General features: G+C 57.0%; 1 protein-coding gene across 1 annotated transcript in view; it reads left to right on the top strand.

Annotated features, from left to right (window-relative positions):
- Positions 1 to 25615, top strand: part of MAPKAPK2 (mitogen-activated protein kinase-activated protein kinase 2) — a 27931-nt gene extending 2316 nt beyond the window's left edge. The window contains exons 3-11 of the mRNA XM_010579874.1: positions 20207 to 20346; positions 22037 to 22101; positions 22885 to 22964; positions 23073 to 23199; positions 23615 to 23690; positions 23878 to 24002; positions 24311 to 24396; positions 24556 to 24636; positions 24935 to 25615. Of these exons, the coding sequence (XP_010578176.1) occupies positions 20207 to 20346; positions 22037 to 22101; positions 22885 to 22964; positions 23073 to 23199; positions 23615 to 23690; positions 23878 to 24002; positions 24311 to 24396; positions 24556 to 24636; positions 24935 to 25078 (924 nt within the window). The 3' untranslated portion in view covers positions 25079 to 25615. The remainder of the gene's footprint in view (positions 1 to 20206; positions 20347 to 22036; positions 22102 to 22884; positions 22965 to 23072; positions 23200 to 23614; positions 23691 to 23877; positions 24003 to 24310; positions 24397 to 24555; positions 24637 to 24934) is intronic.
- Positions 25616 to 25855: the final 240 nt, after the last annotated feature.

The following is a 25855-nucleotide window of genomic DNA, read 5'->3' as shown; positions in this document are numbered from 1 at the left end:
CCCCCCATTAAGAGCACCGAGACGTGGCTTTCCGGCTTTCTAATGTGAAATGAAACGAAATGACATCTCGGTAGCGTGTCTGGGGGGGTTCGGAGCGGAGAGGAGCCCTCGACCTGGCCGGTGTCACCCCCGTGGGGTTCACATCTCAGGATGCAGGGTCCGTGTCTCAGAACGTGGGGTTCACCCCAGGGGGTCCCTGTCTCAGAACGCGGGGTCCATGTCTCAGAACGCAGGGTTCGTGTCTCAGAATGCAAGGTTCACCCCATGGGGTTTGTATCTCAGAACGCATGGTCTGTGTCTCAGAATGCAGGGTTCATGTCTTGGAACGTGGGGTCCACCCCGCAGGGTCCACATCTTGGGGTGCAGGGTTCGTGTCTCAGAACACAGGGTTCACCCCATGCGGTCTGCATCTCAGAACATGGGGTTCATGTCTCGGAACGCAGGGTCCACCCCGCAGGGTCCACGTCTTGGGACGCAATATTCGTGTCTCGGAACGCAGGGTTCCCTGCGTGGAGCCGCTTGTAGCACTTTGCGTAAACGCAGGCAGCTGCCCGGGTGTCCCTGTTTGATGGCAGGTCTCTCCTGGCTCCAGCCGTACGGAGCGGTGTGTAATACCGAGCGGCTGTCATCCCCCAGCTTCAGACAGGGACTATTTCATTGTTATTGTATTTACTCATCGTCCGTAACTTGCTTCTGTTTGAAAGACGCGTAGATAAATAGCGGCTGCAAAGGTGTATTTTAGCACACGCTAGGTGATGCCATGGTTTCCTTGTTTTCAAATGAGCTTTTTGAGCGAAGCGGGGAGCGTGTCTCCCATGCTGGGGGGACTTGGGGAAGTTTGAATGGATTCATGACACGCCGAGCGCGGCGCTGGGTGACGCGGGTACAGGCAGTCTGCTCGGCGGGAGCGCCGTGTTCTCTAGCATCGATGCAATTTGCGCCCACGCGTGAGCTGTTCAAACCCACGGCGTTACCCTGAGAACTGCGAAGGCTAAAAAAACCCCACCTAAATCCGTAACCCCCACCTCTTTTGTTTTTAGTGCTGCCCATCTGTTGGTATCTGGGATTCCTAACCTGAATGAATGAATGAACGAGGGGCTTTGGAGGCACAAGTCGTGCCGCAGGGGTGGCGGCGTCAGCAAGGGACGGTGCTGAACGCCTGTGATTAAGTGGGGGGGGTCAGTCGAGCAATAAAAGTTTGACTTTTCCTTCGGAAACGCAGGCATTTCTCCTGAGCCGCACCGCGTCATACTCCAAGACGACATGTATTGTCATCTCGTTTGGCTGCAAATTAGTGAAAACCTCTTCTGTCTTGACAGACGGGCTCCTCCTCGCTTCTGCGGTTGACTCACGTGTTTAAAGTGCAGATTCCAGCACTTCCCTTTTGCGCCCCTGAAAGGGGAAGGATGGCACGAGGAGACCGACCGCCGGCGGTTCCCCTCTGCCCCGGCACGGGTGGGATGGTGGGTGCCTGGGGTTGGTGCCGTCACCCTGCCCGGACCAGAGCGCGGGGCAGCCGCTGGGGTCAGGATTTGGTGCCGTGAGTCGTGTCGGTTCCTTAGCCGGGTTGAAAAGCATCCTGGAGCACGGGACTTTGCGTTGTAACGTAGGAGGGTGGCGCAGAGTGTCTGCGCGGCTCTCGGAGGGTGAGGTGTATTAGATGCTGAATCGCTGTTTTGGAAAAGCGTTGGTGGTTTTCCCTGTCCCCTGTCCCGGCCTCTTCACACATCCCTGCCGGGGGGAGAAGAGTTCAGCTGAGTGGTTGGACGCGTCTCTGGCTCTTCAAAGAGCGGCACAGCTGCTGCTGTGATTCCTTCCAGCACCTCGAAAACTGCTACGCTGTGAGTTTGGGCTCTTAGACGAGCCGGTGCGTACCTGGCTTGCCCTGGTGAGCGTGAGCTACAGGCTTGGGTTATTTGGTTACGATATTTGGACTGAACTGCCGAGCCCAAACATGGTGGGGGTGATGCCTTGGACGCGATGCGTGCTGACTTCATCCCCTCCTCTGGTACGCAGCTGGGATAACGCCTCTGTTAGAGACCTGCGGAGAGGTATTTGGATCTGAATTACTCATGGACTGCATCAGTGTGGAAAGATGACCTAAAGCAGGATCCGCAGAAGTGATTGCATCGAGTTGTCATGTTTCAGATGATGCTTAAAAGAATCCTGATGGCCCATCGCCAGAAGCCACAGCTGAAATCTCTCTGTGCTGCCTGCTTTGGTTGTGCAGCAAACCTTTCCATTTGGAACATTGCTCTTTACATTTACTGTTCCAAAATCTTGTTTAATAATGCAAACTTCCACTGGAGGGAAACAGTTGTGTCTCTCCCTGACATTAACGGTGTCTTCTGGTTACGTTGTGCTTCCTCTTGGATCATGAGCAACTATTTATTATGTTGTTAAACCTCTTTCTCGCAAACTGAGAGATGCATTTAGGTTAGGGTTTTGCTGAGAGTCACTTTGCTTAAGAGAACTTTTCAGTGCTCCAGGAGAGTTTGAGCTTGGAGACAGTGTTCCAGCAGCAGTGAAAATGTTACAGCCAATTTTCTCCTCCTTCCAGTCCAATAGTCCGTGACAGAGACGCATCATCAAATAAAATGGTGCTGCGTGTGAGTTAATGGATGGTAGTTTTGTTTGCTGTGTAGTACCTAGGTGAAAACAGGAGATATTCCTTGACTTTTCTTATAGATCATTATTGTCTATTTTGCAGTTTCCCACCCCCAATTTTATTTTATTTTTTGGTACCAAGCAATACCTGAAGTGTGGCATCCCTGAATTAGCTGGTGGGAAGCAGGCCACCGATGGTCCCGCTCACCCATGACCTGACTCTGTTTGATGCGCAGTGATTTACTGCAGGGTGGGACCATGAAGTCCGTGGAGAGGTGATGAATGGAACTGAAATGCGAGGTTTAGGTGTTTTCTCACCCCTTTCTTCCTTGTGCCTTGGCGTGATTTATTATTAGGCAAAATTAGGCTTGTAATTTCTGTAAAGCCTGCTGTATGTAGGTCATGGTTGACCTGACTTGGCGTTGTTCGTTGTGGTCAGGCTGTTGGCATTAGTGACGCAGGCTGCGACAGTGGGGCTGGGAGCGAGGTCTGTCTCGCCTACTGCAAATTCCACTTTTAAGACTAATCTTTAGGCAAGATACTGGGTAGATGGCTGGCTGCCTGAATTTGGTGAGGAAATCACAGGTAAGCCAGACCGGAGAGTGGGGACTAGTAATGGCAGGTGGCGAGTTTTTCTCCATCACGCGCGTCACTCAATAGAGCTCTTTGTGGAGCAGGTTTCCCTTAAAACAAATTAACAAACCTCACTCCTAACCCCAACTTCAAAGCAGGAAATCCTCACCTGGATTGGTGAGCTTTGGAAGAGCTTCCCAGGGCGGTGGAGGCTGCTTGCAAACTTGCCCCCTCTCTGGCAGCCCTGTTTCTGGAGCATCCTCAGTGCTTTGGGGCATGTTTGCGAAACACTCTCAGTCTCGCTCTCAGCCTCATCAGATAGTCTGTGAGCGATGGTTCCTCTGATGGAGAAGGAGGAAGGAGACCAGTACTTTTGCGGTTTATTATTCTTCCAAGATACCTGGCGTGGAAATAGGGCAGGCATCTTGTAGCTGATAACTGAGCGGCTTTGTGGATGAGCGTGTTCGTGTAGCTGGTGGCCTCGTGCTCTCTCTGCTGTCATGGCTAGGGTGTTTTACAGAGATGTTTAGAGGAGCAAAGCACCCTGTTTCCCATGGCTTCCTGCAGCTTCATTTGAGACCAAATGCTTTGTCCCCCAGAACATCCAGCTGGAAAAATAACTCCTAAGTGATGGAGTAGATGAAGATCCTGGGCTCACGCTCCTGGGAAACAGCTCTCTGTGTGTCTGCTGTACTTCTGCTCCTCTCTCAGTGGGGGGATTTCTTTTTTTTTTTTTTTGAACTCTACCATGTATTTTATATAATCAAAAATGTCTTTGCTGTGGTGTTCTGTGCAAGCCGTGGTTGAAAAGCTGTGGAAGTGTAGTGACATCAGTGGGGCTTTTCCAAGGCAGTGGTTTATTATCTCATTGACCAAAGGAGTCTACTGACTTGGGGTTTGAGTTTGTTTAAACAATTTAGGATTTGCCATAATCTCTCCTAAATACATTACATGTTCTGAGCAGTCAAACCGACGACTGAGATGGGCTGATAATGGCCTGGGAGCAGGGACTCGGTTTTTGCTTTGGCACGTGCTCATCAAGTGGTGGGGCTCTTCTTAATAATAATCTGATGCCATCAGCCATAGGTCTTGCAAAAGAAGATCAGTATTTCCCACGTTTTCAGAGGTGGGGAACTGAGATGCAGTGATTTACTGAAGGTCTTGCAGCCCATCAGAAGTGGTACCAGACTTAGGAGCTGAGCTACTTGCTCTGGGATGAATCCTTCACGGGCAGCAGGACAAAAATACAGCCCCTGTGTGTGTGATTTCACAGCTGAATGCAGCCAGGTAAAATGATTATTTTATCATTCACACTAAGCAACCACTGGTCTTCAGCGAGGTTTCTGCCATCTGCCAGCGCACACGTCGGGAAAGCCCCACGTATAGGACAGTGCTCGTCTGCTGGGCTGTGGAGGTGCTGGCTCTGCCTCGGGGGAGCGAGCGGTGCAGAGCAGGCGCTGAGCTTTATCAGACACGTGCTGCCTATTCCAAAGCATTTAAAGCAGTGTATAAATAATAATTTGAAGCTGTGCAGACTGAGAGCCAGGTCTTCTAGCGCATTTGCTGGGCGATGGGTAGGCACCGGTGATGAAAACTCCCAGAAAGTTCCGCCTGGGAAGCCTGAAAGAGCGGGTTGGTGACTCCTCTATTCCCAGAAACCTCCAGGATGTGGTCTGGGATCTGATGGGATGGATGAACTCCGGATGGGCGATGCCGGGCTTGCAGGACGGTGCAGGTACATGGGAGGCATCTGGAGGAGTGGCTGGGTCGGAAGCGGCACGGAGAGCAGAGCGGCTCTGGGTTTGGTGTCTGGCATCTCCTGAGCCTTCGTGGTGGGCTCGTGTGCCCCACACCGGGGTGGTCCGAGGGCTTTGCAGCAGAGGCAGTAGCTGATGCTGTTTTAAAACCCATCCCTTTGCTGGAGTTTGCACTGTCTGCTGAGAAACTGGGAGGAAAGAGCCCTCCTTCACGAAGAACCCCTTTCCTCCTGCTAGCTCCGAACGTAACCGGCTTCCCGACCTGCAGACGGCCCTCGCTCGGCCGCCCGCTGCAGAAGTCAGGCTCCTCTCCAAGCACAACTGGCCCCGCGCGTCTGGCCTCAAGTTGCAGCATTCAGGCAGCATGACCTCACCTCCTGGTTTCCAAGAATAACGTGCTGCCTCCCCTCCGCCGCGCCGGGGCTGTCTGCAGCGGGCGAGGGCGGCTGCCGCAGCCCGGCACGGGCTGGTTCTTGGGACCCCGCTTTTGCCAGATGCCCCCAGGCAGCCCCATGTGTGCCCCACGCCGTTCGGCTCCTCTGCCCTTTTTGTGGGCAGGGGTGCGGGCAGCAGAGACGGGGCTGGAACTGGGAGAGGGTCTTCGGGACCCGGCTGAGCGCGCCGGCTGGTTTTGGAGGAGGGAGGGTTTGGGGGAGTGGATCCGTGAGGACCAGGGCAATCCCTCCCCACCAGCTCCAGAGGCTGGTACGGGAACGCAGCTTTGCCTGACCTCTCCCCAAGAAACCTGTTTCGAGCCTGGGCAGTCACGTTGAGTCAGCGTTTCAGCGTGGTCCAGAGCTGTTGAGCATCGTGGTCATCTCTGGTGCTGACACTGGCGTTGGGTTTTAAAAGCCCCTGAGACCTGTATCCCACTGAAAGTGGGTCCCGTCCCCTCCATGGATCCTCCTCGTCTTTCATGGCTGCAGGATGCTAAGATATATTCTTCTTTCAGCTCTGGCTGGCACGAGGACTGTGTGCGTGACCGGTGCCTGGAGGCTCATTTTTGAGAAGGTTCTCGTCTCAGCGGCCGATTCCCCTACGGAGATGGACGGGGAGCAGCGCGCGGGGGTTAGAGCAGGGCACGCAAGAGCAAGTCTGAATGCAGAGAGCTTTAACAGCCTTTTAAGCTGTTGTTTCATTGTACCTCGTGGCTGAGTCATTTCGAAGATTTCAGCCTTTTAAGATCTTACCAATTTGAGGTAGGGATTATAGCAACTGGCAGGTTTAATGGTTGCATTAACTTGCTGTTTCCTTTGTGGCCTCGGGAAGGGACTAACGGCCGCTAGTCTCTGCGTGTTGGTAGATCCCCCTGACCCGAGAGGACCTGAAACACGAATTTTGCTGGAGATGCTGTGAGCCACAAAAATGTCATTCGGGTAGGGTGGTGGGACGGTACTTGCTGTCAGGAGGGGGATACAGGATGGGGTGCCAGCGTGGCTCCTCTCTGAGCGCTGCTGGGAGCACGCGGAGCTCCGCTGTGTCCGTCTTTGGTCTGATGCTGCCGGGGAGGACGACGGCATCTTCCCGTGAATTAAGGTGTTACGTCAGCACGCTGCTTTGCTGTGACAAAATATGCTCTCCCAGCGGAGAGGGCAGGTGAGCACGCTGGCTCAAGCGGTCTGCAGCTGGCACAGCGTTTGCCGTCATATGTAATGAGATTATTTAAGCCACTGGCGTCAGGGCTGCATGTGATTATGTGCCTGGCTGTCCAGCGAGCTGTAGCCTAAACTAGAGATAAAGTTCAAAACGCAAACCCAGATCTGAATGTTCCTGGGGCGCCCAGCCAGGCTGGGACTTTGCAGCTCTGCCCGTGCTAGATATCCTTACCTGGTTTGGGCTATAGATTCGGGATCAGTGGAGGGATGGACTCCTTTCTTTCGTCATCATAATTAACTTTGCTGCCTTGCTTTGTGTGCCCCTGGCTGCAGCCACCTCCCCTGGGTGCCCCTCTTTGGTTCAACCTCTCCCTGGCCCCAGAAGAGGGGGGTAAGTCGGGCTCGGAGTCGTCATTGCCATACGCCTCTCACGCTGGAACGGGCTAAATCTGTGTAACGGCAGGTCGGGGCTCTGTGCTGTCCCTGTCCCAAGGGCTGCAGCACCTCCTGGGTTTCTGTGGGGCAGACACGGGTGGGAGCATCTTCTGCTGAGCGTTCAGAAATGGAGCGGCCGCTCTGCCCGTCTGCTGTCCTCCCGGCGTCCTCTGGCCCTGGTACGCGGCACCGAGCTAGGGCAGCCTCTCTGAAGGCTCCTTTGGACCTCCTGCCAAATGTGTGTTTTCGGGGAAATGCGGCTGGAACGCAAGCTGAGGCTGCTGTGGAAATTTGGCAGCGCGTCCCGTCAGCCTGCAATTCCAGTAGCCGCAGCTCGTCGCTCCTCGCGCCCATAGGTGTGGGTGGGAGCCGGGTCCCAGTGGCACTGCCCCGGGGTATCTCGGCTGGGCTGGGGGGAAAGCAGATGCAATTGGATCCAAACAAACCAGAAAGTATGCGTGTTACCCTCAACCTAATTTAACAAAAATAATAAATAAAATAAAAAGCGAGGGGGAGGTGGTCTGGTAGCAGGGATATGTTTTTGTTTTCAGTAGTAATGACAGCCTTATTACATCTACCAGCTCAGCGTTGAAGAACAATTTTAACTTCTTGTATTTCCGCTTGTTTTAGCAAAAAGCAGGGGCTGTGCTGGCTCTCAGGTGGTGCCGCTGTGGGTGTCGGCAACCTGTCCTCTGCAGAGTGCTGGCTCCCGTAGCCACCGCTTTCAGATACGGCCAGGCTGCAGGAGTCATCGTCGACTGTAACAGCCTCCTCCGGCCAGCCTGGTTCCCTCCAGGCTCTGGTGTGACTCCCTCTTCCTCTTCAGCCATTTCGCAACCTCGCTGCCCATTGCGCTGGGCAGATTGCTAAGAAAACCGGGGCGGCTCTTGCCTAAGTAGCTCTGCCGCGGTGCTGGGAAGGGCAGGCTTGCCAGGAAGTTTAAACCCAGGTTATCTGCTGGAAGTCACGGGAGCCCACAAATCCGGTGGGTTTGGGTGGATAGCTCCCGTGCCTCGGGCAGAGCAGCCTCGACGCGGGGGCATGGCTGTTTTGGGGAGCCTGGGGGTGTTGCAGCCCTTGGCTGGGCACCTGCCTGGGCTCCGGGAGAGGACATCTTCCTCCTTGCTGTCCCAGGAGCTTGGAAGAGGCTTGGAGAGACCTTTGCTTTTGTCCTCAGTGCTTTTCCCTGCAAGGAACAACCCTGTTCCTGGAGTGAGGGGCTCTGTGTTTGTGTTGGAGCGGGACTGGTGATATCTCCCTCTTTGTCTCCTCTCCCACCCTGCTTATTCCACTTCGGGGTTGAAACTCCCAGTATCTTTTGTTGTAAGGAAGAGTTGCTGATAAAAAGCAACTCTCTGCCCAGATGAGAGATGCTCTGTGGGTGGTGGGACTCAGCAGGGAAGCACTCCAGGTCCTTGGGGGTTTTTGGAAGTGTCCTGATGCTCCTATTCCCCAGCTCCTCACTGCTGGAGGAGACGGCCAGCCTGGCCTCGGATGCCTGTCGTTAGAGATGCAAATAGTGGACTGATGAAGCCTGGGTGAGTAAGATGCTGGGGAGTTTATGAACGGATTAAAATGTGGTCTTTGCATGCTGCTGAGCAGCAGCTCCGGCGCCTGCAGGGCAGGAGGGCTGGGAGCTGGAGCTGCTCGCCGGGAGCTCCGGAGCAGGTCTATGGCTCGCGCCCTTCACCGCCGTCTGGAAGAGTTCACAGAAGATGACGTCCTCGGTGGGCAGTGCTTTTGGCTGATATTCCTGTTTCTGGGCATCAACTCAAGGAACTGCAGGGCAGGGAGGGCTCCAGCCCTGTGGGGTCCAGCTAACGAGAGCAAGGAGAGTTTTCTGGCTGTTCTCGGTGTAGCCAGTTAACTCTGTTTTGCTGGGCTCTGGCAGTAAGGGCAGCCTGTGCTTGGCAGGTCAAGCACCTCTGGCTTTTACCAAAACATCCTTTTCACATTTCTTTCTCCCCAAAGACTGCACTGAAACAACCAGAACGTCACTGGAAGGAGGGTTCGGCTGGGACCTGGTGGTGTTGCCTCGAGGGTTTTAGTGACTTAACTCCAAACTAGCGATGAACATCTGGCTGTTGTACCCACCTCGAATCCAAACCCTCCCAGCAACCTTGGAAAGAGCCTTAAACCTCATTGCGAAAGAGGTGGGGGTAATGCAATGGGGGTGCCATCCATACAGGCTGCTGAAGACTTAATTTCTCTCTCTCCCTTAGGAAACGGAGGCTCTGGTGACTCGAGGCATTGCTCCAGGCTTTGCAGGGCCACAGGGGCTGTGGCGATGCCAGCGCTGCTGCTTACCAGTGTGCTCCAGTCTGCTGGAGGGATTGTACTGGGAAACGTGGGGGCTGCTGGAGCCCTCGGGTGGGCGGGCGGCCGAGCCGTACAAAGGCTGGCCTGTCTGCTCTTTGGCTCCCCCCAGCCCTAAGCCCTTTTTGTGAATAAGTGGGATTGAAAAAGCTTAAATTCATACAAAGCAGGGTCCAGGAGCCCCCAGCTTCCCCCTGCCACCCTGTGCCCTGGGGCTGCCTCTGCTCCCCCAGGGGCTCCGGTTAATGCTGCCCTGGGGTGAGCTGGTGACTGTAAAGCTGTCTGTTGGGTGAGGTTTCTTTTTAAAGGCTGGGTATGGGATGCCCAAGATGAACAGCCTGGCTTGCCAGGGGAGCAGCAGTAGCTGCAGGAGTAGGGTTTTTTTTTTTGTTAGTTTGTTTAAATGGCCCTGCTTTTATCCTTTTATCTGCTTTCTGTTCTAATCTAACAGGCAAAAGGCATCCAAAGCGCTCGCTTTCTGTTGTACTTGGTAAGAAATCAAGGAGCCTGCTGGTAAACACTGTCTAGCAATGGGGTACTGGGCATCCGTGGGAGGATCAGCAAACCTTTTCCAGAGCGCCTGTGTTTTTGCTGTATATTGAAAAGATGTGAGAGCGTGAAAGCTCTGCTATTGACCCCTTATTCTGTGCTGTTGTCTGTTGGGCAGCACCTTTTAATGGGAGATACTGGCATTTCCCTCTGGGTAACACCAAGGGGGTGAAGGCAGGTTTCTCCTCTGATGGTGTTTTCGGAGGCACGTGCACCTAGGCGCTTCGTGATGAGTTTTGCACGCTTGTTGGCTGAGTTGAGGTATTTTGAGGTTACGGTGCTGACTGAGATGCTGGTGGTCCGGGCTCCATCTGGGCTTCACCAAACCTCCCGGGCTCTGGGACCGTGCGGCTGCTGCCAACAGATGCCACAGAGGCTCTCGGGGCTGCCGAAAGCCTCCAGGGAGCTAATAATAGGCACCGTGTCCCGAGAGCTTTAACGAGGTGCCAGCAGGATGCAAAGAAGGTTGTGGGTTTGTTTGTTTGTTTGTTTGTTTGTTTTTAAATAGAAATGCAACTGTGTTTTCCTCCCAGCTGAAGGAGCCTCAGGATGGCTGGTGCAGAGGGAAGAGGGGCTGGTGGAGGAGGAGCACCCCGCTCCGGGTTATGGGGTGGCAGGAGGCTCTCGGCCTTTCATTGCATTGCTTCAAGGCCCAGGATTTCCCCTAAAATACTAACGGCTGTGGTGCGCAAAGTGGGAGCGCATGACCGTAGGTAGTGTCGGGTCTCGAGTCTGGAGCGTTGCTTGGCTCTTAACCCAGGTGGGTTCACTGCAGATGGGTGGTCGCACCAGCTCTTCGGCAGGTCCTGTTACACGCTGAGGATGCTTAACAGCCGTGTGATGGGAGGAGGAGGAGGAGGAGGAGAGCAGCCTGCGGTGCAGGGACAGCCTCGCCAGCGCAGGGCGGCTGCAAGTGAGAGCCGGGAGCAGCTCTGCCTGGGGGTGATGGCGGAGGAGAGGGTGGTGGGTGACTCGTACCCCCGAAAGGCTCTTAATCACCCAGCGGGGTGCAATCCTCCCCTTTCCCTTTGCCCCTTCATTAGCATCCCTTCTCGTTAACGGGTCTTGCTGTGGGTCAGCTGCAGCAGCCCCTCTCCCTGCCCCGTACGTGCCGGAGTGCCGTCTGCCCCGTGCATGCCCGGGGGTGGGCTCGTGCACCCTGCTGCATCGGAGCTGGCTCCGCTGGAGGTTTTACATCTGTTGTGCCATGTCGGAGGTGGAGGGAGCAGCACCGGGAGGAGGGTGGTTGGTGGCTGCGGAGCCCCTGCCTTGCCTAGCACCCTGCATAGGCAAAGGCGAGTGACGAAATCCCCATGTCGCTCCCATCCTGGCCTTTCCCTGCACAAAACAAACCCCGCTGTCGACAAAAGCGGGGGCCACCCAGCACGGGAGCTGTTTATCTCGCACAGGGAAGAGCTGCAGTCCCTGGCAGCCTCCAAACCGCTTTGGATGTCGTGCCTGGTGCAGATTCACCGTGCAGGAGCGCGATGCCAACCCCTTAGACTGGCACCGCTCGGGTGCCTCCAAGGTTTCGTGTTGTGGGTCCCGACTGCCGGGGGATGCTCCTCTCCGCAGGGATCGCCCGGCGAAGGCAGAGCTGCTGCCTGCGGGGCACCGCAGCCAGGGGTTGTGCATCCGTGGCCTCATCTCAGGAAGGTGTTTGCTGTGCCCTGGTGTTGACAAAGCCCGTGACAAGGGTGAAACTCTATTAAGTAAACATCTGGGGAAAGGACAGAATGACGCAAAATGTGCTGTTGTCACCGAGCTTTGAGGGCGCGTAAATGAAACCCTCCTCAGGCTTGGTGCTGGTGGAGGAAATGCATCCTGAGGCCGTACAGCTTCCAGCGCCGGGGGGGAATGGTGCTTCCAGAGTGGTTGCCCTCGATGCGTCTTTGTGTTTTGGTTTGGGTTTTTTTCTTATTTAAATATATATATATATATTTTAATAGATACTTATTTACACAGCTCTAAGATCTGTGTTGAAAGGCAGCAGGCAGGATCGCTGGGCTGGGAGGGGGTGGCAGCCGCCCGTCTGTCCCACGGAGGGTCCTGCCCATGGCTGAGCCCTGAGAAACTTCATTTTTGTGCAGAGCATGAACCCAGGAGCTGCCGGGAAGCAGCGGGTGTTTGGGGGCTTCTGGCAGGGCTTCACGGCTCCTCTGCTCGCAGGCATGGGTCTGGGCGGTCTGAGCCTCTCCCCTAAATCACTTCCAGCTTAAAAGTAAGGAATGGGTGGGCATGTCTAAAAATAAAAGCAGTTCTGGGATGTAGGTGTGGAGGATCCCCTCCCGAGCTGTCCCTGGGGCCAGAGGTAATGGTGAGGCTGGGCAGGGTTGTCCCCAGGATTGCTGCGAGGCTGATGGAGCAAGGGACCCAAAAAGATGCTTCGAGCGCCCGGTGCCGTCCGTGGGCTGCGTGGCGGAGGCTGAGCCGGTCCCTCTGACCTGCGAGGAAAGCCCCCGGCCACGGTGCAGAGGGCTGGCGGACACGGCACTGTACCGTGCCTGGGAGTGAGGATTCCAGTGTGATGATAAGGGCTTTTTTCAATTTGTGCCTGCAGGAGGGAAGTGCAAAGGACATAGGTCAGCGCTGAGTTAATGGTTTACATTAGTGTTTACTCCTGTATTAATCGCGCCTGCGCATATCAACCACTTCCTATCATAAAAGCACATATGCGTGCTTTTCCGTTCACCAGCTCGCCAGCTCCGGTAGGAAATCTGGCAAGGGATGGGGTTTGGGGAGGGGTGGGAGGAGGAGCTGACCCCGGCCCCGAAGCTTTGCGAGGAGGCAGCAATAAAGGGGTTTGTGCGTGGAGCAGATCCGCTGGCCACAGCCGTGTCTCACATGAAGATATCCACCCCTCCCGGGGTTTCTTATTTTCCTTTTGCTTTGTATTGTGCAGATAAAAGGCCCTGGCGGCTGCAGCGTGTCCTTGGCGGGGGCTGCAGTGGAGGTGCGGGGGGATGCGGTGGTTTATTTTGCAGAGAGGGGTCCCTGAGCATCCCCCCACCCCAGGGCAGCTGCCTCCTTTCTCCACTCAGATCTCCCAGCCCGGCATCACAGTGGCTCCCAGTGGGAAGCGACATCTCACATTTTGGCTGTGACGCCCCCCCTTCCTCGCTGGATTCACGAGGAGGTCCTGGCCAGTGTGATGGCTCCATTGCTCTGGCCAGGTCTGCTCCTTGGGACGTCCCAGGGTGTCCCCCAGTGTGGCAGGACCATCACTAGTGCCTGGGCTGAGATTTTGGCTCCTCATGCCAGCTCCGGTGCCTCCTGGAGAGACGAGCATCGCGTGGGTCACCAACACCCAGTGCTGCTGCTGATGTACTGGGAGAAGGATGATCCCCAAAACAAAAACCTGGGACTGAATGGGTCCCTAAATTTGCTTTTCTTGCATAAGTGAGGCTGAAACTATTTATTTCTCTTCATTAAACACCAGCTCCAGCCTGCTGCCATGAGTCAGCGGGGATGCTTCATGCTGCCGCCTTGTTGCCATTTACCTGCTTTGACTTTTCCCATGAGTTTCGCAGCCCCCTCCCGCCCGCTGCCTCCCCGTCCCCTCCCTACGCCCTTGTCCCCAATGTCCCCACCACGCTGGTGGCCCTCGGCATCCAGGGCACCGCTCCTGGTACCCGCTTTGGAGCTTCATCTCCTTGAAATCAACGTGCCAAGAATTTTTTTTGCTGCTGGGCAATGGGCTCTGCGAAGCGGGGCTGCCTGGGGGGCAGCGCCCCAATTGCATGGGGGGGCACGGGCCCCTGGCAGGTGGCTCTTATTTAAACCCAGGCCTCTCTTCTGCTCTTCGCCTTTGTGTGCCTGGAGAGGCTTTTGTTGCAGCCTGAAAAGGCTGAATAGCTGCAGCATCTGTCGAGGGGAAGAGCGGGGCGAAGAAAGGCTCAGCAGATGCCCTGGGGAACGGGGCGGGGGGGGACTGCGGGGTGGGGGGTCCCGAGCATCCCCCGGTGGGCATGGACCCCCGTGGGAGCTGCGGGCAGGGGAGCGGGCAGCACACGGGGCACGGAGGGTTGTGCAAGCGTTGGGTCTCCTTGTGAAAGCGTGGTGCAATAGCCACCTCTTCCCTCGCCCCGTTTCCATCCTCTGCCCCATTGCAAAATCGCCCACAGGAGCAGAGACAAGGCTGCCCGCTCCGACATCTGCCTCCGTGAGCGTGCAAGCAGCTTCTGGGGGGGTTTTTAGCTCGCCCCTTGCGCACGCAGCCTCTTCACGCCTGGCTTATTGCTTGTCTTGGGCCGTGCGGTGGGAAAGCTTTCCCTGCGCCTGCCGTGGTGGCTCCGGGTCTTCCTCCCAGCGCTCCGATAATTCAGACTCGGAGAATGCGGCCAAGCAGCTCGAGCGTGTGTGTCAGTTCGTGTTTGCTCGGCCCGAGTTGCGTCTCCAGTCTTGCTCCCCGTTTGCAGCTCTGTCTCATCTGAATAATTCTCTCTCGCTGGGACGCTTTTTCCAGCCTCTCCATCCTCCCTGAGGCAAGTGAATGCGGAGGATGACCTTTTGTTCGCAGCGGTGGGGGATGAAGCCGCTAATGCACGGAGCTGGCTGCGCTCGTGTCCTGCCCGAACCGATGGCACCAGCCGCCATCCCTCCAGAAGGCTGGTACTGTCCTCTCGCCTTGCAAACCGTGAGGCTTGGATGAAGCCATCTCCACCAGGGATCAGCAGCCACCCTTCTAAATAAATAGTCACCCCGGCACGGCAGGCTGGGGCACGCTGCGGGACCCGCGCGCCGCTCCTCCTCCAGACGTGTCACCTCTGCTCTCCGGCTTTCCCTGGGCAAAACAAACGTGAGGATGAGGCTTTTGCCTGCTCTCTTGCGGCTTAAAGCTCTTCAAGCAGGGCCCGTCTGTGTCTCCGTGTGCATGGGCAGAGCAGAAATGATCCCCAGCTTAGGAAAGTTCCGTCGCCTCTGAGCGCTGCTGGTCGTAGTGGATGTAAGCAGCGGGGATGGGGTTAATGTAAAGGTTTATATAAGAGCCACAATAATGTGGGGGAGGTTTCCTGAGCTGTACCTTTCCTTGTTACTGCATTGTGACCAAACCACAAATTTCCCTGCGTTTGGTAACATAATTCTTCTTACAGGCTTTGGGACTCGTGATTTTATTTCTCTTCTGGAGTTCGTAAGCAGTAAAAGTGGAACAAAGCTTTGCTGCTTCCATGCCCTTGTGCTGCTTGCTCCCTCCCAAGCGTCTCCAGCAGAGGCTGGAGCAGCTTCGGGACTGTGGGGCGATTAACCTGGGGGCTCCCCAAATGCACTGGCATTAAAGGCAGAAAAAAGACACGTGGGTGAGGATCAGCTTAATTCAGGTCCCCCAGCGCTGTGCCTCATCGGGCGGGCGCTGGGGACCGGCAGCAGGGTGCGGGGGGTGAGGGGGCTTTGCCTTCCTGACGCTGCGAGGTGGGAACAGCATGTGCAAAGCATCCAGCACCGGCTCGACAAATGTGCTAAGCAGCCGATGCCAGTTGGCAACCAGTTCGCATGGAAAGATTAGAAGAGGCAAATCTTTTGAAGAGATACCTTTTTGCTTTATTAGGAAAAAATGCTCCTTGCCCTGTGCTAGCCCGGCCAGGCGAACCCGGAGCCCGGGTGTGCAATACAGGCAGGGGAACCTCTGCTTTGCTTCCCTGCTGATAACTTGGGAGGATGATAGCCTGCCTTTCTTCACTGTAGCTCTATTTTTATTGCAACTTAAGAGGAGTTTATTTTAACCCCCGTGGTGCAGACGGGTCCCGAGGGGAGCTCCTCGGGGTGGCGTGGGGCATGGGCACGCTCCTGTGGGTCCCGTTGCAGGCGGTCATCCGAGGGGTGGTTGCTGCACAGGCAAGGCATGCAGCGTGTGCTGCTGTGCTGGGAACCGAGGTGAATTGGATCTGATCAAAATACATGTGGAAATAAAAATACCCTGCCTGCAAGAGCAGCTGGAGCGCCTGGGGTGAGCGTGGAGCCAGAGCAAAGAGGGGCAGCCCTGGAAAATGAACAGCTTGGTATGTGCCTGATCCTCAGTTTTCATGGAAATTGCCCGTGGGAGGTGAGTTTTCCCTTGCAAGCTCTTGGACAGGGATGTCTTGCCAATCTGAGCGATCGCGGTCTGTTCTCATGGCTCACCAAGGGGCAGCAACCGTTTGGGGCTGCGGTGGCACCCACGGCGAGTAGCAGTGGGATGGGGTCATTTGGGGTGTCCTGCCGTGCCGGTGGAGGAGGGAGCTCCCTTTACGGACCTGCTGTGATTCATGGCACGCCATCCCGGGAGGAGGAGGCGAGGCTGAACCAGTGGTGCTTGAGGGAACGTGAGCGTGGGTGGCTCCAGCCCCCTTGTTTTCTCCAGTATCTTCCTTCATTTGAGCTCATTTTCGATGACCCAGTAGAGCGGCAGGGCTGGCTGGAGCCCGCTCGGTTTGCAGCCCTGTTTCTTGCACCGCAAAGGCAGCTTGCCAGGGTTTGGGTTAGGTGCGTGGGTGATGCCCACCTGCAGATGCCCCGATGAGCTGTTTTGTTTTCAGGAGCTGCTTCCAGGGCTTGTCTTTCAAAGGTGGTGAAAAGCTTAGAGCTGCTGCAGGAGCCCGGGAAGAGCCTTTGCTGCTGGGGGGGTCCCGAGCACGTAGGGGCTGGGCTGTGCCGTCCACTGACGGGGCCGGTTTCGGAGCCCTCAGCTTGAGGGTTTTAGTGAAGCTAATGAGTGTGTTTAGCTTTGCACGTAACTAATTTCTCTCGCAGCGTGTGATGGCTCCTGGGGGATCTGGGCTGAGCCAAGGCACAGGATGGCAGCAAGTGCCGTCTGCCAAAATCTCGGAGGTGTCAAGCTGCTGCAAGGAGAGCTGAAATACGGCTGAAACGCGGCTGAAATCTGAGTTTCCTCTCTAATTGCGATGAGGGTGGAGCGGCCCTTTTCCCTGCTCTCCCTCCTTTCCTGCGGGTAGGTGTCCCAGTGGGAAGCGGAGATGGGACGGTGCAGGGCCCTGGGGTGGCACAGCATTCCTGGTTGTCCCCTGTCCCGTGTAGTGCCGAAGGGATACCTGGCCGCGGAATTGCTCTCTGACGACGAGAGGAGGTTCGGAGACCTGTGCTGGCTGCAACCACCGTAAAGGGAAACGCACGTCAACTCCTCTGTGCCTGAGACCCAGTTTTGATCGGAGGGGGTGGCTGAGCCCCCTCTGCAGCGCTGCCCTTGTCCCGGGGACACTTGTGTAACTCGGGGATCCGGTTACTGCCCGCTGCGGTGCCCAGGCTGCTGGGCTCAGCTGCTGCCTCGGTGCCAGAGCTCTCTGCTCCGGTGAGAGCGAGCAGGTAGTGCATCTGGAATAACGAAGACTTTGGTCTCCAAGGAGCCCTCCCTTGGAAGGGAAACGGGAGGTAACAGAGGGGGAAAAGCTGAACTGAGCGCAGCTGTGGGCTGTCAGGGGTTTCTAGCAGGTTGTCCGTCTGCTGCCGTTTCCCCTCTGTGAAGGGTTAAGTCTGGTTGTGTTCCGGATTACTGCGGTTGCAAAATCTCCTACTTCTGAAGCGGGTGGGAGGGGACAGTGACCCCAGGCTGGTACCCTCGGCTGGGGTGGGATGGGGGCACTTCACCCTTGCTGAACCTCAGGGAAACCCAGGGTGCTTTTCCCATCCCAGCCTCCTCGCTGCAAGCCAAGAAATATAAATCTTGTTGCAGCCGTAGGCTGCCCTGGATACCGGAGCTAAATCAGGGACTTGGGCAGCGTTCCCACACACCCCCAAATACGTTCGATGTGGAGTTCCCGTGACCGGGGCGATGCCCGTCACGCCAGGACATCACCCACCGGTGGTTTCACTGCTGACTGTGTGGTCGAGGAGGGAGCGGGAGGGAAAGTCGTTGGCTGCGGGAGCTGTCGGCTGCCACCTAAAGAAGGGAAACCGGTGGAAGTGCTGCCATGCCCGGACCAGGAGCAAACGGCGCTTTCCCACCCCAGCGCCGTGCTCCGTACATCCCCGGCTGCACGGGGTGCTGGGGGCCGGTGCTTGGTGCCGCGGGCAGGATGGAGGTTGTGTGGGTGCGACGGGTGATGCCGGGCTTGTGGGTTGCTTCTACCATGGTTTGGGTATCGCCGTGTCCCTCCTGCATCCCCCTGCGGTGGTAATGGCCATCCCCACAGAGCCTCATTGCATCCAGCCTTCAGCTCCCCGTCACTCCGCTGTCACCTGCCACCGGGAACATTTCCTAAATAGACCAAATCATTCTCTTAATGAGGTTTAATCTGCTCTGCTCCCAGCCGGGTGAGCAGCCCGTCCATCCCATCGCTGGCAGGGGAGCGGAGGGAGGCCGGCTGGTGGGGCGGCTGAATTGCAGCCGGCGTGTTTTGAGAGCGCTGGGGCAGTTGTTTGCTCGCCTGCAGGTGCCTGAGTACAAAAGCAAACGTCAGGGCTGTGCTGGTACAGGTAATCGAGGCTGCTGCCTCCTAGTTCATTAGGTACACAATTAAGCTCCTCTAAAAGCACTCTGAGTGACCTCTAAAAAAAATTGGATGTGTATTTCTGTACATCTCCTGTTTGTCTTGTGTAGAATGATGTTAACTGTCTGCTTCCTGCTGTTCAATTTTCCCAGCGCGTAATTACAAATTGTTTTTTTCTCTCCAGCTTCCTGGCTCCCCACGCCAGGCTTTTCGGAGCGGAGCTGCAAATAGCCAAGCTTTAATCCAGGCCCCTTCCCTGCCTGCGCGGCTGCTGGGGGGGCTGGCACTGCACTTGCTTACGGCTTCGGCATTAGCAGGATCCGTTTTTTAGGGTAATTAAGCAATAGAGGAGCGAGGAGGGGCTGTCCCACCTCCTGCCCTGTCTTCCTTTCGCCCCACGGCTGTCAGTGCAAATGATGTAGAACGGTTGTGCAAAGGGTGGCTTGGCTGCTTTGGTCTTCACGGAGCTTCCAGGTGGTTTGGTGCCAGAAGCCGCCCCATACCCCATCCACCAGCGCGGGTTTCCTCCGTGCCGGGAAGCAGGACAGCCGAGGAGGTGGGAGAGGTGTGACCAAAACCCCCGTAATGGGGTTACGGGTGGGTGGCTGAAGCACGCATCCCGTTTATCCCTTTCCCTGTGGCAAAGGGCAAGCGCTGTTGCAGGCAGGAATGCAAATTGCCGTTATTCTGCCAGGGCTCACGCGAGCGCCGTCAGCAAGCGTTTCATTTATAAACAGGCAGTGTGCGTCTTTTGGGGCTGCAGCAAGCGTTAACCCTTGTTCTTGTGAAATCCCTCCTGGGACAGAGGGGTCCTTGCCATGCGGTGGGCACCGTTTCGGGTCCTGCCAGGCCAGCGAAGCATCCCGGGGGCTGATGCTCTGCCGCTCGTCAGCTGGGCGCTCGCCTTCACCCAGCAGCCCCGGGAGCTTGGCTGGGAGAGGGCAGAGGGGCAAAAAGTAGATTTCTGTCTCTGTCTTGGTAAAATGACCAAACCCGCTGTTTCGTGCTGATGCACACGAGGGTGGGATGCCTTTCCACGTGCCCCTGCTCGCTGCTGCACCGAGGTGCAGACCTGCTCCGGGGAGTTTTGCTGAGCCCGGCCCCAAGAGCTGCCGGAGACAGGAAGGAAAATGAACTGTGCTCAAGATAGACGCGTTTGTTGCTCTATGTTTAGGAGTGTAATAATTAAGGCTGGTTGTTTATCCTGACAAACATGGTAATTAATAGTCTGTGGCAGACGAGCAAATCCTTCCTGCACCTGGGAACTGTGAGTTGTCTCTGGGAAGGGCAGGGGCCTCATTAAAGAGCTGCTGCCGCTTGTGAGAAAAGCTGCTATTTCGGGAACATCTGGCTGTTTGCTTTGTCCCCTCCCCAGGCACGCGTGGCTGGGCGCCGGCGGCTTCTGAAGCCGCGGTGAGGGTGCTTTTGTGCCCAACCTGTGCATAAGGGCACAGAGCAGGGGGGTCCCACCAGCCCCCCGGAGCAGAAGGCTGGTGAATGGGAGGCGGTGGGTGGGCAGCGCTGGCAGGGGACTGCGGAGAGGGCAGCGAGGATGTTTGGTGGCACCCAGGGGTGCAGTGGTGTAGGCACTAGCGCGCAGAAGCTTGCTCATAAATGCGGTAGAAAGTCTTGCTGGCTGGTCGCACAGGCTGGCTGGGCACCAGGGAAGCATCTCAGAGGGCAGGGAGGTGGCAGGCAGCCGGGATAAACTTTTACCAACCTTGGAAAAGGAGGGCAAGAAGTTTATGAGAGCGGGCGGCTTCGCGCTGTTCCCACTAGATGGGGATGGAGGCATTGCGCAGAGCGCGCCGGAGCTCGCCCGCGGAGAGCACCCGCGCTTGGCCTTCGCCCTTGCGTCTTCTCTGGGTGGGCACCGTGCTGGGGGGGGTATCACAGCCCGGCTCCTCTTCGGTGGGGAGGCTGGGGGCTGATGGGGGTCTCGCTTCTCTCGCAGATGTTGCAGGACTGCCCGAAGGCCCGCAGGGAAGTGGAGCTGCACTGGAGGGCATCGCAATGCGCGCACATCGTCCGCATCATGGACGTCTACGAGAACCTCTACCAGGGGAGGAAATGTCTGCTCATCGTCATGGAGTGGTGAGTTCCCATCGGCACCGCTTGCGGGTGGGCTCTCCCCGCAGGAGCACCCGCAGCCCCGCGGGGCGGTGGGGTGATGCCAAAAGGGGGGGGCGAGCACCTTCCTGCACCCCTGCTGGGGACCCTGGGGAGATGCGGTGCCGGGGGATGCAGCCTGCAAGCCGCAGGGATGCGAGCCCTGGAAGAGACGCTGCGTTGCTGGCGTTGGAGGGATGGTGGGAGCTGTGCTGGCTCTGAGTCATTCTGAAAACTCACTTGGCTGTTGAGAGGCTTCAGGCCTGTGGTTCTCGCTGCAGATAGATCATAACCAAACTCGCTTTGGCCATTGAAAGTCGGGGTAGGCAGCGGGTTCCTGGCACCCCGGCAGCCTGCGGTGGGGTCTGCTGGGCAGCGCGCAGCCAAGCCGAGCTGATGCATCTCTCGACGCCGTTGCACCTCCTGCAGCGGCAGTTGAGCGGCTCTGATTTGGGTAGATGTTTGATATAACCTGGGGAGGAGGAGGAATGAAGGGGAAAGTATTGAAACCACATCCCAACCGCAGCTGTGATTTGATGCAGCTTCCTTGCCAAAACCTCTCCTCTGGCAAGCCGGTAGGTTGCCTGGGGGGGCAGCGGGTGTAAGGACTGCCACGAACAGCACCGGGGCAGGCGGCACGGCAGCCGCCCGAGTGGCTCTTGTGTGGGAAGAGGCTTCTGAGAACCGTGCTAGGATGCTGGGCAGCCGGGGATGGGAAAGGTTTGTGCGGCACGTCTGCTTGCGTGGGAAGAAAGCGGTAGCTGAATGGTAGGAAACGAGTCCCCAGGGCAATGACAGCTCCCTGCAGTGCATCCCTGCGACGGGTCCCTGCTGTCTGAGGGATGCTCTGGGTGTAACGTCCTACACGAAGCAGCGTTTGACTCCCAGTATGAGCACGGTGTGTCTCCTCGCAAGCTCCGTGCGGCGGTTGGCCCCGGCGGCTGCGCGCTATCTGTATTGCAGATGTCCAGCGAATGTCAAGGGCGCTGGCTGGAGATGCTATCTGCACTGGGAAAGCCAGAAGCCGTTTCTGCTCGAGTTAGATAAGGCAGGGGCAGGAAGCACCGTTATCCCTGATCCCACCCCTGATCTCTCTGGGAGCCGAGTTTTTCCTTAGGGTACCTGGGGAGCCTTTGGCTGGGGAGGGAACCGCGCCAAGGTTTCCACGGTCCTTCTCCAACACCTTGTGTGAGAGCTTGCTCTGCTGCAGGGGGATTCAGGCTCTGCCTCCCCCGTCCCATCGGTGAGCCCATCTCGGCGCCGCTGACACCTCGCCTGTGCCACGATCTTTGCTCAGCACTTCTGCGTGGGGTTAGCATGCCGGCGAGGTGGTTGGCTTGTGAACTAAACGAGGCCAGGCGTGCTGGGAGCGCTCTCGCCACTTTCGAGCCACGTTTGCTGTCTTTACTGTAAATGTGTTTCTGTGGGCTGGTGGGGAGACCACGTCCGCTTGCACCCGGCATCTCCTCTGTCAGCACGAAGCCTCTGCCCTGCTCATTTCTGGAAGGAGGAGGCTCTGTAACCCAGAAGCACTGACCCAAGGGCTTGGGTGAAGAAGGGCTTCGTTTCTTGCTGAGCTCGTGCAGCTCCTGGCTGAGCATCGGAGGTTTCGGTACCACTTGTGCCCGTGTGAGACGGATGCCGCAGCATCTAACGCCTCGTGCTTCTCTTCCAGCTTGGACGGCGGGGAGCTCTTCAGCCGAATTCAAGACAGGGGAGACCAGGCCTTCACAGAACGGGGTACGGAGCCTGCGGGTACCTGGGCTTTCGTCTTTGGATGATGTCTTGATGTTTATAGGAGTGTCTTTGGTCCAGCTCATTCCCTCAGTTGCTCTTTTGAATCCTCAGCAGGGCTTTGCACTTGGGGAATGAGGAATGTGGGTGCAAGTAGCCCTGCTTTTCACACTCACTTGAGAGCAGGGTTGGGGAATGTGTTCTCAGCTGCCCCTGCACCCCGTCCATCCCGCTCCAGCACAGGCAGGAGCTTCAGCGACCTTCAGAAACACCTACCTCCCTCCAAAAATGAAGTCCAGGGGCTGTGGTTCTCATAGATCTCATTAATCTCATCCCCTCTGCTCCTGTGGCCAGGAAAAGTGTCTGCACAACCTAAATCCTGAGCCCATCGCCCTTTGGCTTCCCACCCTATGGGGAAAGCCTTCCCAGCTGGTTTCCCTGCAGATTTGGGGTCCCTAGCAGTGCTGGGGGCTGGGTCAGCCCCCCCCACCCCAGAGTCAGCCCCAGCTCGGGGCTTGTGTGGTTGGGTATTGGGGTCAGAGGCTGGAGCCTGCCCCATCCTTTCTCCTGGGAGCTTCTCTGCCGTTTGCTGCAGGCTCCTGACCTGGAGATGGGTGCTGGGGGGGGCCCTGCTTGGAAAGGGGATTTCAGGTAGAGGAAACCCCTTTGGCCTCAGCCAGGCTCTTTGGCCCCTGGTTTGAAGAGTAACCCAAGGAGTAGTGCTCATTGTAACTTGCTTATAAGGGCTTCTGATTTTTATTTTTATTTTTTTTTTTTTTGCTGCTTCAGAGGCTTCAGAGATAATGAAGAGCATTGGGGAAGCCATCCAGTACCTGCACTCAATCAACATTGCACACCGGGACGTGAAGGTACCGTGCTGCATGCTCGCCCGGCGGTGCTGAGCCCTGCTCGGCCCGTGGCATTGCCGAGGCTGCTCTGGCTTTTCTGCTCACTACTTCCTCCCTGTGTTTTCACAGCCGGAAAACCTCTTGTACACCTCCAAAAGGCCCAATGCTGTGCTAAAACTCACGGACTTTGGCTTTGCTAAAGAAACCACCACGCACAACTCCTTGGCCACTCCGTGCTACACGCCGTACTACGTGGGTAAGTGGCTGTGTGTGGGGGGGTCTGAACAACTCCCGTCCGGGATGCTTGGGACTGGGGGCCGCTTTGGGTGCGGGTGGGTGCTGTGGTTCACCGCTTGTTGGTGCGGGGCAGGATGGGCTGCTCTGAGCACGGTGTCGGTGTGCACAAGCCAATATGTTTCCTACCCGTGCTGCAGCATCCCTGGTGTTGTGCCCCGGGGCTGCGGGGCAGCACCTCCCTGCACCAATCCTGCCTCTGCTGCCTGCACCGCCATGCCGAAGCCCACGCAGCAGCAGTGCTCGCGCTGCTCTGAGCAGGGCTGCCGAGACGGTACGGAGCTGCGGGCAGCTCTTTGACCGCTCCATGGGATGGTCAGATCCCTCTCGCCTGGTGCTGCCGCTTTGACTCAGGATTTTGTTTCTTTCTTTACCAGCCCCGGAGGTGCTGGGTCCGGAGAAGTACGACAAGTCCTGTGACATGTGGTCCCTCGGCGTCATCATGTACATTCTGTGAGTCTGACGGGTCCCGCTCCATCCCGCCGGGCTCGGAAGGGGGGGATGCAGCTCTCGAGCTCGTCTGTGGGCTAGCGGGGCTGAGTCTTCCCCAGCTGCACTGCTCCTGCTCCTGGCACTGCCCTGTGCCCCGTGGGTGCTGCCGGGGCGACACGTTGACTGTCCGCTCCCTCTCCCGGTGCAGGCTCTGCGGGTACCCCCCCTTCTACTCCAACCACGGCCTGGCCATCTCGCCCGGCATGAAGAAGCGAATCCGAATGGGCCAGTACGAGTTTCCCAATCCCGAATGGTCCGAAGTGTCGGAGGAAGGTAAACGCGGTCCCCATGACAGCTTGTCCCTGGGCTGAGGTCTCCCGTTGGGGTCAGCCCTGCGTCCAGCAGCGCTGCGAAGGCTGGGGGAAGCCTGGGCATGTCATGGCTCGTCTCTCGGTGAGGCAGCAGCTTTGCCTCTTTGCTCAAGAGGCTTTTGCTCTGAAGGGTTTGACCAGGGTGAGGTCTGCGGCACGCAGGGGACGGGAGGTGTGTGCAGGCTGTTTTGGGGCTGCTGGCTCAGGTTGGAGTGCGGGGAGAACCCCCCTGGGACCTGCTAATGCCCAGCCCTCCGCAAATCCTTCCAGTTAAGCAGCTGATCCGCAACCTGCTGAAGACAGACCCGACCCAGCGCATGACGATAACGGAGTTCATGAACCACCCTTGGATCATGGTGAGTGCGGGGTTGATCGGGCAGCGGGATGGGGATGAGGATGGGGATGGGGATGGGGATGGGGATGGGGATGAGGATGGGGATGAGGATGAGGATGGGATGGGGATGAGGATGGGATGCCTGCAGCTCCCAGCTCACACTCCTCCGCTCTCTCGGCAGCAATCCATGCAGGTGCCCCAGACCCCGCTGCACACCAGTCGTGTGCTGAAAGAGGAGAAGGATCTGTGGGAGGATGTGAAGGTAAAACCCTCCCTCCATTGCTGTCTGAAATGTTCTGCACCCCAGGTGCCATCTGGGGATGCTTCTGCCTTCTCATTGTAAACCGGGCTAATTCGGGCTCGCCGCGAGGGTGCTGGCTCCTGGGGAGATCTGTGCTCGGGAGGAGGCTGGAAAAATTGGCGGTGGGACACGGCCCCTGCTGCAATTTGTTCCCATGGGGGCTTGGAGGGGGACAGCTGCCCTGGGGGTCTCGGGGGGCTGGGGGCTGTGCCGGTGCAGAGGCTTTGCTGACGGCGTTGCCTGTGCCTCCTGCCCGCAGGAGGAGATGACGAGCGCGCTGGCCACCATGCGAGTGGACTACGAACAAATCAAGATCAAGAAAATCGAAGATTCCTCAAACCCTTTGCTGATGAAGAGGCGGAAGAAAGCAAACCCCACCGAGCCTGCCACGCTCCCCCACTGAGGGTGCCCCGCGCCCACCGGCCCTTGAGAAAGCAATAACTATATATATATATTTTTTAAGAAAAAAGACAAAAAGAGACAGACTGTTATATCAAGCGCATGGAAATCAGACATTTATACCAGACTAGTTATTTTTAGCTACTCACCTGTGTTTCTGGCCTTTCCGGAGCAGGCGGTAAAATCCCCCCGTCAGATCCACACGCTGCGGCCGGGGGTTTTGTCCTGTAGGTGAATGCCGCCGATAATTGGATTTTTTTTTTTTTTCTTTTGTGAAACAGTTTTGATTTTTATTTTTTTTTCCTTCCTTCCAAAGACATGGAAATTCCTGTGGTGACCTTTTTAGGGTATATAACGTATAAATATTTTTTAAAAACTACTGTAGAGCTGAAACCCAGACAGCGTGTTCCCTGCGTGGATGCTGGCTAGAGATGGGCTTTGGGCTGGGGAGCGGGTTGCGGGGGGGGACGGGGAAGGAGAGCTGCCTTCTCCCCCGTCCCGCTGCGCGTGGCAGGGCTGGCGTGGGGGGGTCCCCGTGGCTGCCGTGCTTCGCTGGCCAGGAAAACCGCTGCTTTTAAAGCACGGTAGCCAAAAAATCAGCCCCCCACCCCTCCCTGACCTGGAAGCCTTGGCTTTACCCAGCGGCGCGCGGGGCCCCCCGCCAGCACCGTCTGTGTCGCTGTCTGTCTGTACGTGGGGTGTGTGTCGTGTCCGTGGGTGCGGAGCTGCTCGTGGGTCGTGTCCCCCCCCCCAGCCCCCCCGGGGCCCCCGCCCCCCGGCC

This window comes from Haliaeetus leucocephalus, unplaced genomic scaffold (assembly GCF_000737465.1).
Source record: "Haliaeetus leucocephalus isolate CR32 unplaced genomic scaffold, Haliaeetus_leucocephalus-4.0 Scaffold68, whole genome shotgun sequence".
Classification (NCBI taxonomy): domain Eukaryota; kingdom Metazoa; phylum Chordata; class Aves; order Accipitriformes; family Accipitridae; genus Haliaeetus; species Haliaeetus leucocephalus.
The sequence above is the reverse complement of the archived record's forward strand: the minus strand, read 5'-3'. Positions and strand labels throughout refer to the sequence as shown.